A 13,633-nucleotide genomic window follows, 5' to 3' on the forward strand; every position below is an offset into this window, starting at 1 on the left:
AGAAATCCTTGGGTAACAGAAGAGATATTGAATTTAATTGATGAAAGGAGAAAATGTAAAAATGCAGTAAATGAAGCAGGCACAAAGGAATACAAACGTCTCAAAAATGAGATCAACAGGAAATGCAAAATGGCAAAGCAGGGTTGGCTAGAGGAGAAATGTAAGGATGTAGAGGCTTATCTCACGAGGGGAAAGATAGATACTGCCTACAGGAAAATTAAAGGGACCTTTGGAGAAAAAAGGACCACTGGCATGAATATCAAGAGCTCAGATGGAAAAACAGTTCTAAGCAAAGAAGGGAAAGCAGAAAGGTGGAAGGAGTATATAGAGAGTCTATACAAGGGCGATGTACTTGAGGAAAATACTGTGGAAAATGGAAGAGGATGTGGATGAAGATGAAACGGGAGATATGATACTGCGTGAAGAGTTTGACAGAGCACTGAAAGACCTGAGTCGAGCAAGGCCCAGGGGGTAGACAACATTCCATTAGAACTACTGACGGCCTTGGGAGAGCCAGTCCTTACAAAATTTTACCATCTGGTGAGCAAGATGTACGAGACAGGTGAAATACCCTCAGACTTCAAGAAGAATATAATAATTCCAATTCCAAAGAAAGCAGGTGTTGAAAGATGTGAAAATTACCGAACTATCAGTTTAATAAGTCACAGCCGCAAAATACCAACGCGAAATCTTTGCAGACGACTGGAAAAACTGGTCGAAGCCGACCTCGGGGAAAATCAGATTGGATTCCGTAGAAATGTTGGAACACGTGAGGCAATACTGAAGCTACGACTTATCTTAGAAGAAAGATTAAGGAAAGGCAAACATACGTTCCTAGCATTTGTAGACTTAGAGAAAGCTTTTGACAATGTTGACTGGAATACTCTCTATCAAATTCTGAAGGTGGCAGGGGTAAAATACAGGGAGCAAAGGGCTATTTACAATTTGTACAGAAACCAGATCACAGTTATAAGAGTTGAGGGGCATGAAAGGGAAGCAGTGGTTGGGAAGGGAGTGAGACAGGGTTGTAGCCTCTCCCCGATGTTATTCAATCTGTATATTGAGCAAACAGTAAAGGAAACAAAAGAAAAAGTCAGACTACGTCTTAAAATCCATGGAGAAGAAATAAAAACTTGAGGTTCGCCGATGATATTGTAATTCTGTCAGAGACAGCAAAGGACTTGGAAGAGCAGTTGAACGGAATGGACAGTGTCTTGAAAGGAGGATACAAGATGAACATCAACAAAAGCAAAACAAGGATAATGGAATTTAGTCGAATTAAGTCGGATGATGCTGAGGGAATTAGATTAGGAAATAAGGCACTTAACATAGTAAAGGAGTTTTGCCATTTGGGGAGCAAAATAACTGATGATGGTCGAAGTAGAGAGGATATAAAATGCAGACTGGCAATGGCAAGGAAAGCGTTTCTGAAGAAGAGAAATTTGTTAGCATCGAGTATAGATTTAAGTGTCAGGAAGTCATTTCTGAATGTATTTATATGGAGTGTAGCCATGTATGGAAGTGAAACATGGACGATAACTAGTTTGGACAAGAAGAAAATAGAAGGTTTCGAAACATGGTGCTACAGAAGAATGCTGAAGATTAGATGGGTAGATCACATAACTAATGAGGAGGTATTGAATAGAATTGGGGAGAAGAGGAGTTTGTGGCACAACTTGACAAGAAGAAGGGACCAGTTGGTAGGACATGTTCTGAGGCATCAGGGGGTCACAAATTTAGCATTGGAGGGCAGCGTGGAGGGTAAAAATAGTAGAGGGAGACCAAGAGATGAATACACTAAGCAGATTCAGAAGGATGTAGGTTGCAGTAGTTATTTGGAGATGAAGAGTCTTGCACAGGATAGAGTAGCATGGAGAGCTGCATCAAACCAGTCTCAGGACTGAAGACCACCACCACCACCACCACCACCACCACCACAACAACAACAACAACATTGCATGATAGGTGTGAAACACAGTGTAGGACTACAGACAAAGAAATGTAAAATGATACTGTGAAAAGGACAGTTGCTACTCACCATACAGCAGAGATGGTGAGTCGCAGATAGGCCTTTCTGCGACTCAGCATCTCCGCTACATGGCGAGTAGCAACTATCCTTTTCATACTATTGTTACATTCCATCCTGGATTTTCCATTGTTGAAATGTAAAATGAAATGTATTTGGGTACTGATGGTGTATGCATGCAGCCTTCAAACAAGTACTGCATCAAAATCTTATCGATAGACCACACGCAAAGCTCAAACAAATTTGGTTAATACATAAAGGCTGTCAATGAAAGCAAAGTTAGTTTCCATACACCCAAAAATGGAACAGGAACTTGGTTCCATCTTAAAATGTTCCTTTACAAAGAATAATGTGAGACTACTGCTCCAGTTGTATTCTCACACCACTACAAATATGAATCTTGTAGGCATTAGAGTCAGCAATTTTGAGAAACTGCTGAAATTGCTGACACTGAACAAGGCCCCCCTTTCACATTCTATAGAGAATTTGAAGCTGGGTTCGCTCCTCAATTAACCAAAATACACTATATCAGCATGTTAGAAAAGAATGTGAGTTCGCAAGATACTGAGATAAGACCACGAAATGACAACATGAGGCAAGCAACTGAGAGGTGGAACGAGAAACTGATGGATCACTTGAATGAAGAAATGAGTGATGGATGGGGGACAAGACTGCGACAGAGCGGAGAAAGAATTATAGTGGGAGGGCACGAAAAGATGGAGAGGCTTATGTCCTAAGCAGGCCCTTTGAGAGGCTGTAAACTGTAGATGATGACAGGAACCTTTAGATCCCTCAAATGAAAAACTATGCCCAGTACTTGGAAGAAAGCAAAGGTCACACCTGTCTACAAGAAAAGTAGCAGAATTGATCTGCATTTACATCTAAACTCTGAAGACAACTGGGAAGTGCAAGGTACAACTCATCCTCAAAATTACTGTCTAGTATCAGTTACATCCATATGATGTACGATCTAAGGAATATAACCTGTGCTCAAATGTCATGAAGTATCTCACCAAAAGAGTGACTTCCATGCCAACCCACAAAGATTCTGGAAACACTTGCAGCGTAATTGTTTCTACCTGTACACATATGCCTTCAGTGGCTGTGCTTCCGTCAAGTCTGGCTGAAAAATGGTTTTTGAAAGCACGTTATTTTAAAATGATGTGGTACACACCAAGTTTACAGTTTATAGATTTTAACTGCACTTTGATGTTGATATACACATTGTTTTTTTTTTTTTTTTTTTTTTTGGTTGGGTTTAAGGGCGCTCAACTGCTGAGGTCATTAGCGCCCAGTCACTGTTGTTAGAGCACATGGAATCTATTAAAACTCAAGGGGATGGGGGGACACCAGAAGGACCTGACAAAGATGCAGATAAAATAAGTAAAAAGGTTAAATGTTTTTGGACAAACCAGTTAAAGTCATAAAACGCAGAATACGAGCAGATGCTCGAGCATCATCAGCTAAAACATCCGGTAAAGTAGATGGCAGGGACAGGACAACACGAAATTGACTAAAATGGGGACACGACAATAAAACATGGCGCACTGTTAATGCCTGACCACAAGGGCAGTGCGGGGCTGGGTCACCGGAGAGCAGGTAGCGGTGGCTAAACCGGCAATGCCCAATCCGCAACCTGGTCAGAAGGACCTCCTCGCGCCGAGATGGTCGGGAGGATGTTGTCCAAGCAGTTGGGAGCGGTTTTACTGCCCGGAGCTTGTTTCCTTGGAGGGATGACCAAGCATCCCACCACAACGACACAAGCCTCTTACATACATCCCCACGAACGTCAGATGACGGGACACAGTGGGAGGCTGGCCGAGGCAGGAGGACTGCAGCCTTGGCTGCAGCATCCGCAGCCTCATTCCCAGGCACTCCTACATGTCCGGGAACCCACAGAAAGCTGACAGAACCACCATTATCAGCGAAAGAATGGAGGGACTGCTGTATCCGTTGAATCAAGGGATGGACCGGATAGGGAGCTCCAAGGCTCTGAAGAGCACTGAGTGAGTCAGAGCAGAGTATGTACGATGAATGGCGGTGGCGGCGGGCATAATGAACGGCCTGATGGAGAGCAAAAAGCTCGGCCGTAAAGCTCGAACATTGGTCGAGGAGCCGGTATTTAAAGGTGGCGGCCCCGACGACAAAGGCACAGCCGACACCATCGTCAGTTTTGGAGCCATCAGTGTAAATAAAGGTGTGACCGGCAAGGCGAGCACGAAATTCGACAAACCGTGAGCAATACACTGCAGCCGGAGTACCCTCCTTCGGGAGTGAGCTGAGGTCGAGGTAAATATGAACCGAAGCCTGGAGCCACGGTGGTGTCGGGCTCTCACCCTCTCTGAAGGTGGTAGGGAGGGCAAAATCCAATTGTCGAAGCAGGCGACAGAAGCGGACTCCGGGGGGCAGCAGGGCAGACACATACAACCCGTATTGACGGTCGAGAGAATCGGCAAAGAAGGACTTGTAAGAGGGGTGGTCGGGCATAGACAACAGCCGGCAGGCATACCGACACAGCAGTATGTCGCGCCGGTACGTCAATGGTAACTCTGCAGCATCAGCATAAAGACTCTCGACAGGACTAGTGTAGAAGGCTCCGGTCGCAAGACGTATCCCCCGATGGTGGATGGAGTTGAGCCGGCGTAAGAGGGATGGCCGAGCGGACGAGTAGACGAAGCTCCCATAATCCAGCTTCGACCGGACTATGGACCGATACAAGCGAAGCAGGACAGTGCAATCCGCTCCCCAAGATGAACCGCTAAGAACTCTGAGGACATTAAGGGAACGTGTACAACGGGCCGCCAAATAAGAGACATGTGGAGACCAACACAGTTTCCTGTCCAACGTGAGCCCTAGAAACTTAGTTGTGTCCACGAATGGGAGAACAACAGGACCGAGATGTAAGGATGGCGGAAGGTACGCTTTATATCGCCAAAAGTTGATACAAACCGTCTTCTCTTCAGAGAACCGGAAGCCATTTGCCACGCTCCATGAGTAGAGGCTGTCTAGACAATGCTGAAGGCAGCGCTCCAGGAGGCATGTTCGCTGGGCACTGCAGTAGATCGCAAAGTCATCGACAAAGAGAGAGCCTCAGACAGTAGGTGGAATGCAATCCATAATTGGATTGATCGCGATGGCAAAAAGGGCTACGCTCAAGACGGAGCCCTGAGGCACTCCGTTCTCCTGGAGGAAGACGTCGGACAATACGGAACCCACACGTACCCTAAACTTTCGATCCGTTAAAAAGGAATCAATAAAAAGGGGCAGGCGACCGCGTAGGCCCCACCTGTGCATAGTGCAGAGGATACCTCCTCTCCAACAGGTATCATAAGCCTTCTCCAAGTCGAAGAACATGGCTACCGTTTGGCGCCTTGGCAAATAGTTGTTCATGATGAATGTCGACAAGGTCACAAGGTGGTCAACAGCAGAGCGGCGGCGACGAAAGCCGCATTGGACATTAGTAAGTAGTCGTCGAGATTCAAGAATCCAGACTAACCGAGCATGAACCATGCGCTCCATCACCTTACAGACACAGCTTGTAAGAGAAATGGGGCAGTAACTAGATTCAAGAATCCAGACTAACCGAGCATGAACCATGCGCTCCATCACCTTACAGACACAGCTTGTAAGAGAAATGGGGCAGTAACTAGAAGGAAGGTGTCTATCCTTCCCGGGTTTGGGTATAGGAACAAAACGGCGTCACGCCAACGCCTGGGGACTTGACCTTCGGTCCAGACGCGATTGTAGGTACGAAGAAGGAAGCTTTTGCCCGCCGGAGAAAGGTGTGCCAGCATCTGAACGTGAATGGCATCTGGCCCCGGAGCAGAGGATCGGGACAGTGCAAGCGCACGTTCGAGTTCCCGCATAGTAAAGGAGGCATTATAAGTTTCCAGATTCAGCGAGTGGAAGGAAGGTCGCCGAGCCTCTTCTGCCTCTTTCATGGGAAGGAAGGCAGGGTGGTAATGGGCGGAGCTTGAAACCTCCGCGAAAAAGCGGCCAAAGGCGTTGGAGACAGCCACAGGATCAACAAGGACCTCATTACCTGAGGTCAGGCCAGGTACCGAGGAGTGGGCCTTAATGCCCGACAGCCGGCGCAGGCTACCCCAAACGACAGAAGAGGGAGTAAAACTGTTAAAGGAGCTGGTGAAAGAGGCCCAACAAGCTTTTTTGCTGTCTTTGATGATTCTACGGCATTGCGCTCGGAGTCGTTTGTATTCAATACAATTCGCCAACGTAGAATGGCGGCGAAAAGTGCGTAAAGCACGTCGTCGAGCACGGATAGCATCCCTACAAGCCTCGTTCCACCAGGGGACGGAAACGCGACGTGAAGAAGAAGTAGTACGAGGAATGGAACGTTCGGCAGCATTGATAATAACAGCCGTGAGGTATTCGACCTGACTGTCACAACTGGGAAAATCGTGGTCCGGAAAGGTCGCCAGGGAGGAGTAAAGTCCCCAGTCAGCTTTCAGTATGTTCCAGCTCGAAGGACGTGGGGATGGGGTGTGGTGCAGGAGACGAACGACACAGGGGAAGTGGTCGCTCGAATAGGTGTCAGAAAGGACATACCACTCGAACCGACGGGCAAGAGTGGTAGAACAGATCGAGAGGTCCAAGTGGGAGTAGGTATGAGTAGAGTCCGAGAGGAAAGTTGGGGCGCCGGTATTGAGGCAGACAAGATTGAGATGGTTGAAGACATCCGCCAAGAGTGAGCCTCTTTGACAGGATGCAGGAGAGCCCCAAAGGGGATGATGGGCATTGAAGTCGCCAAACAATAAGAACGGCGGGGGAAGCTGAACGATCAGGTGCATCATGTCAGCCCGACTAACAGCAGATGACGGTGGAGTGTAGATGGTACAAACTGAAAAAGTAAAAGCAGAAAGAGTAATGCGGACAGCTATTGCTTGGAGTGGGGTGGTCAATGGGATGGAATGGTAATAGACATCGTCCCGAACGAGCAACATGACCCCACCATGAGCTGGGATACCGTCCACAGGGGTGAGGTCATACTGCTCCGAGGTATAGTGGGTAAAGGCAATACGGTCAGTCGGGTGCAACATGGTTTCCTGGAGACCAAGGACGAGCGGACAGTGCAGGCGGAGGAGCAGTTGTAATTCCTCCCGATTAGATCGAATACCTCTTATGTTCCAATGAAACAACGCCATCGCTAGTCAAAAAGTTGGGGGAACGAGACGGGGGAAGAGCTGGTCACCTCGACGGCCGCGGAGGGCCAGGTTGCGAGGGAACAACGCTACAACTGACGGGAGGCGGATCCGGTTCCATTGACTCGTCGCCAGCTGCGGCCGCTGTCCCTGATTGTGTAGGAGGGGCCGCATCATTTGCCGACGAAAGGCCGGCGGAGCGCCTGGCAGCAGAGCGTCCCGGCGAAACTGAGGACGGCCGGGAGCAGCGTCTCACGGATGAAGCGTCAGACGAAATGCGCCGGGGTGGAGAGGGGGATAGAGACTTCTTCTTGGAGGCCTTCTTGGAAAGCCGAGGAGGCACAGGGATGGTGGGCTGGACCCGAAGAAGGTCCTCACGCACGGGGTCCGTTTTGGAACGCCGGACCTCGGAAGCTGGGGTCCGGAACGTTTCCCCGATGGACGCCTGAGAAGAGGATCGCTTCTCAGGTGGCGTGGAGGGAGGAGGAGGAGGAGGAGGAGGAAGAGTGGCCCCTGGGGCAGAGGGGGTGGGGGCCACGGGGGAGGAGGATTTGGAAGGGAGGGATTTGGGAGGCGGAGGCAGAGCCCCCTGATGGGCGGAGGAGGCGGAGGGGGACAGGATAGGGGTGAGGATACCGCGGAAGGAGTGGACACAACTGAGGCAAACGAAGTGGTCAATGGCACGGGATGAAGGCGGTCATACTTTTTCCTGGCCTCAGAATAAGAGAGCCGATCCAAAGTTTTGATTTCTTGTATCTTCTTCTCCTTCTGATAGGTGGGGCAGTCTGAGGATCTAGGCGAGTGGACGCCAGGACAATTAATGCACTGAGGTGGTGGGGTGCATGTATGTTCCTCACGAAGAGGACGTCCACAATCGCCACAAAGGGGCTCAGCCTGACACCGTGACGACATGTGCCCAAAGCGCAAACACCTAAAACAGCGCATAGGAGGCGGGTCGCACGTCGCACCGGTAGCACATCACCTTTACCTTCTCCGGGAGAACGTCCCCCTCGAAGGCGAGGATAAAGGTCCCGGTGTCGATGCGACGGTCTTTGGGGCCGCGCTGAACTCGCCGGACGAAATGCACACCGCGGCGCTCCAGGTTGGCCCTGAGCTCCTCATCAGATTGTAGCAGGAGGTCACGATGAAAAATAACCCCCTGCGTCCTATTTAGTGCCAGATGTGGGACAATGGATACTGGGATGTCCCCTAGGCGGTCGCACGCCTGGAGCGCCGTCGACTGTGTGGCGGAGGTGGTCTTGATAAGAACGGACCCTGATCGCATCTTGCTGAGAGCCTCGATTTCCCCGAAGACGTCCTCAATGTGCTGAACAAAGAGCAGACCAAATAGCGGGGGAAGTACTTCGCCCCAAGCCGGCGGGCCTGTCCCTCCTCCCATGGAGTGGCCAAGGGGGAAAGGGCAGGAGAACCAGAACTAGAAACGGTACCTTTTCTTTTGAAAGACTCGGCCGCAGAGCGACCTGATACGTGTTGACGTTTCATCTGTGAAACGTCCGCCCCGATACCACCCACTCCGACCAGGGGCTCTCCCCACGGGCGCCACCCAGCCGCAGCAAGGGCCACCTGGCAGGATGACCATTGCCGGGAGTCCTGATGCCCCAAGGAGACGGGCATCTACTCCTTGGCCGACGTGGGGAGGGTGCAGCTCAGGTATCGGCAGTACGATCCCTGTGTTGTCAGGGGGCTACAACCTAGAGGGTACATGACGACCCCACCACAACGGGCTGGCTACCGTGCTGGATTTCTGGTGCCATGGAAAGTCCATCATGATCGCTGGTGCAGATGGAGATGCACTATGGGCGTAACTTGGACAACCCATCAGGCGTTTAGGCCCAATTTGAGGAATAGTGGGTATGGTTACAACGCCGGTGCAATGCTGAGTGCCAAGGTCTTAGTGCACTTAGGACCAGTGGTACACCATGTAAGGTGTCCTTCCCCAAAAGGCTCGTACTTCTGTAGAATTTTGAAAAATGGAGGTCAAACCCCAAGGGGGACCATCACATAGATGGCCGAAACGGTTGAAACTCCTTTTAGTCGCCTCTTACGACAGGCAGGAATACCTCGGGCCTATTCTAAACCCCGGACCCGCAGGGGGGACACTGTTTGTGGCCAGATCATGTATCTCGTCATTTCAATTCTGCACAGGTACACAGTTAGCCACATACTACACTCGGTTGACATCGAATATGGTGACTGTTCTAGAGCAGTAACCTAACACTGAAGTGACAAACAAAAGTTCCTGTGTGAAAAACAGATAATTACAACAGCCACAGAATTGTACTCTTAACATATTGTCTTTCAGTTCTAACGGTCAAATAAGTACGAACACAATGTGCACAGTAATAATTATTAAGAAAGAAAAAAAATGCTATTCACAATTCAATATTATTGTCACGTGTTCACAATTCAACCTATTGTCACGGATTGCATTAGCTATTACTGAATTTGAACACTGTCAATGAAAATTCATAGTCAATTATCAAAAAAAACAGCCACTGAATGATGGAGTGAATTCTTAGGCATGAAATTTATATAGATTACCAACTTGTAAACAGTTCCAAACTGTCTGCCATACATGATCCTTTATCTTTGGACACAGATCTTGTTAATTTCATAATGTTGTGCAGACTGACTTAAAATGGCTTTGGACCAGCCTCTTTTGTACAATTACAATAAATACAACATAGGTTACCTATTTTTATTTTCTAGATTTTCATAAATTACAACTGAGTATTTACATTTCTGAGTAATTGAATAGTACAACCAGATTCATTTGAGTGTGGACTCTTAGATAAAAAAATAATTTCTATTGAATTACACTGGTTAGTTTGCCTAAATATGGGATTCTATTCCAGTAATGTTTTAATTAAAGAAGCCAATTGCTTTTAAACTAAATGAGTGCAAATGTTTTACCACATTTTCGTCATTAGCTGTATATTTTCGTCATTAGCTGTATAAAAGCTATAGTTATTTACATGCCTTTTTCATCTACTCCATCAGGAAGTTAGTAATCAGGTACATATTAATAAACAAACAATGACCATGAAATCTGAAATGACTTAAATTTTGTAATTAGCACGATATCTGGTATTTGGCAAACTAGCTGGCCTCCTCAATTCCTGACAACCAAATGAAAGTAATAGATTGAAAGAGAAAGAGAAAGAGAAAGAGAAAGAGAAAGAGAGAGAGAAAGAGAGAGAGAGAGAGAGAGAGAGACACTGCTACTTACCAGAAAGATGACAAGTTACGTCACAGAGAGGCACAACTAAAGCACACTTACAACTTAGCTTTCGGTCAAAGCCTTCACCAGAAAAAGAAACACACATAAACATATGCATATTCATTCACACAAGCAGACACACCTAATCCACATGACTGCCATCTCTGGCAACTCAAGACTGGAATGCAACTGGAATGGAAACGGAAATCTGGAAGCAGCAAGGAAGGGGAAGAATAGCAGTGTATGACTGAAGAGGAGGATGGCAGGGGGGGGTTTGCAGGGACTAGACTGCTGCCAGGCACGGCAACAGGAAGCTGTCGGGCATGGGGACACAGGGGACAGTACGTTACCACAGCTTGAGACCAAAAGAATTTTGAGAGTGAAGAATGTGTGGTAAGGATAATACCCACGTGGTGATGGAAGGAAGGATCCAGGTGGCTTGGGTATTGAAGCAGTCGCTGAAACCAAGCTTGTTATGTTCAGCTGCATGTTGTGTTATATTGTATTCTACTTTGCTCCTCACCACAGTTTGGTGGTGACCGCTCATCCTGGTGGCCAGCTGGTTGGTAGTCATACCAATATAAAAAGCTGTGCATTGATTACAGCAGAGCTGGTATATGACATGGCTGCTTTAGCTGGTATATGACATGGCTGATTTCACAGGTGGTTCAACTCTGATGGAGTAATGCCTGTGACAGGACTGGAATAAGAAGTGCTAGGTGGGTGGACTGAGCAGGTCTTGCATCTGGGTCTTCCACAGGGATATGATCCTTTGTGAGACCCTCAGCGTGCTGGGCAAGGGAGTTCTTGTCACTGTGGATCGTCATCCCCTGGTGGCCAGGCTGTATGGAAGGAATTTCTTCGCGTGGAAGCAATGACAGCTGTCAAAATGCGAATAATGTTGGTGGCTGGTGGGTTTGATGTGGAGAGAGGTGTGGATGGAGCCATCAGAGATGAGGTAGTCAAGATTCAGGAAGGTGGTGTGGTGTGTTGAGGAGGACCACATGAAGTGGATAGGAGAGAAGGTGTCGAGGTTGTGAAGAAACGAAGAGAGAGCGTCTTGGTGCTGAGTTCAGATCATAGAGATATCATCGATGAAACTGAAGAGAGAGCGTCTTGGCCCCAAATTCAGATCATGGAGATATCATCGATGAAACTGAAGAAGGCTTGGGGTTAAGTGATGTGGGAGGGTGGGAAGGTCTCCTGTAGATGGCCCATAAACAGGAGGGTACCATGGATTTTTTGTGTACCTTTCCTTAAAAAGGTGTTATAGTTGTGAGTTAGGATAAAGTTAGTAGAGTGTATGATGACTGAAACAGGAGTCTGAAGAAAGCTGGGAAAGGTAATGTTTGATAGCGGTAAGGCCATGGGCGTGAGGGATGATTGTGTAAAGAGGTGGTGATGGTGGAGAGTCAGTGTAGAAAGTGGATGGTACCTTTGATGGGGCAGGCTAGATTATGGGTAATTGGTTGGAGGCGTTGGTCTATGTGGGCTGAAATTCTTTCATTGATGGCGGTAAGATCATGGGTGTGAGCGATGTTTGTGTAAAGAGGTGGGGATGGTTGAGAGTCAGTGCAGGAAGTGGTTGGTACCTTTGATGGGGCAGGCAAGATTACAGGCAATTGGTCGGAGGCATTGGTCAATGTGGACCAAAATTCTTTCATTGATGGCACAATGATCAGCCACAATTCGGCATCTAGAATTATTGGGTTAGTGGATTCTGTGGAGTATGTATAAGGTGGGTGTATGGGGTGTCATAGGAAAAAGAGGGAAATGGATTCAGGGGGGCAGTTGTGTGAAGAGCCTACGGCTTTAAGCCGGGATTGGAGGTTATTTAGGTTTAATGGGACTGGATCACTCTGGCAGAGATTATAGGTGTTGTAGTCAGATAATTGGCAGAGAGAACTGCAACAAATTGCCCTTAATCTAGAATCCCAAGTCAAAGATACCAACCGCTTACTTCACCGACTCTCCTCCGCCCCACCCCTTTACCACCTGGATTCCTACTCATAACTGTTGATGCCACCTCCCACTACACAAACATCCCTCATGCCCATGGTCTCACCATTACTGAACATTACCTTTCCCAATGTCCTTCAGACTCCAAACCCACTATCTGATTCCTCATATACATTATTAACTTTATCCCAACCCACAATTACTTCTCATTTGAGTGGAGAGTATATAATCCGCAGTACAGCTATGGGCACCCACATAGAAGACTCCTGTGCCAACCTGTTTACTGGTCATCTCGAGGAGACCTTCATAGTCTCCCAGAATGCCAAACAACCAGTCTGGTTCAGATTAATTGATATCTTCATCACCTGGACTCAGGGCCAAAACATCATGCCTTCATTCCTTGCATTCTTCTTCAAATACAAACCTCACAATGATTTTTAACAAAATGGTTTAAAAGATCTATTCAGTCATCAATGAACTGGCATTAAGTCATTAAGAATGCAGAGGGATATAACTCTCACAAAAAATTGATGTATTTCCTAATTAATTCAATCACTTTTGGCACACTCTGTACTTTCTTTAGCAGGCAGCCCATTAAATGCATCTAATTACCTTTATCACTAAAATCATCAACTAGCAGGATTTCCTCAAGAAATTGCGGAGGCGTTCGATTGATAACACTGTGAACTGTTCGCATCAGAGTGGACCATCCCTCATTGTGGAAGACTATAATTACACTAGTGCGAGGAAGATCCTCCGGATAGTCCCACCTTTTACATCTGAAATAAAAAAAATACATATGAACATAAAGGCCACTAAAAAAGCAATTCAGTGAATCATAACATGAAAATGTATACTAGTTTTGGGCGGTTAAAGTCTAGGTCAGTATGAGCGGCACTTAGGGTGCTGTTTCTTTATTGCACATAGGCTGGAAATGTGTCAGTTATGTGTAGTCAATGGGTTGATACTTCCATGTAACCCATGAGAGGTGAGAAAAGAGAGAATGAATTTCTATCACTGAAACAGAAACCAATCTCTTTTTCACTGTTGCTACAATCATTTGACTGTTTTTCACCAAATATGTCAGGAATTACGAGGTTGCGGTTAGGTTGGGACCTAATCACATGTTTTAAATTAAATTAATATATCTTGCCTGTCAAAATTTTTGCCCACTTCTTCTGAATGTGTCACGATTTTGGAGATTGTGATAATATTCCTTTGAAACACATTGTCTGCCCACTGCTGTCT

At 47.1% G+C, this 13,633-nt stretch overlaps 1 protein-coding gene across 1 annotated transcript in view; it reads right to left on the reverse strand.

Moving 5' to 3' along the window:
• LOC126416159 (N-acetylgalactosaminyltransferase 7) overlaps positions 1 to 13,633 on the reverse strand; it is a 92,425-nt gene that overhangs the window by 67,760 nt on the left and 11,032 nt on the right. The window contains exon 4 of the mRNA XM_050083718.1: positions 12,998 to 13,164. Within this exon, the coding sequence (XP_049939675.1) occupies positions 12,998 to 13,164 (167 nt within the window). The remainder of the gene's footprint in view (positions 1 to 12,997; positions 13,165 to 13,633) is intronic.

Source organism: Schistocerca serialis, chromosome 8 (genome assembly GCF_023864345.2).
Source record: "Schistocerca serialis cubense isolate TAMUIC-IGC-003099 chromosome 8, iqSchSeri2.2, whole genome shotgun sequence".
Lineage (NCBI taxonomy): Eukaryota > Metazoa > Arthropoda > Insecta > Orthoptera > Acrididae > Schistocerca > Schistocerca serialis.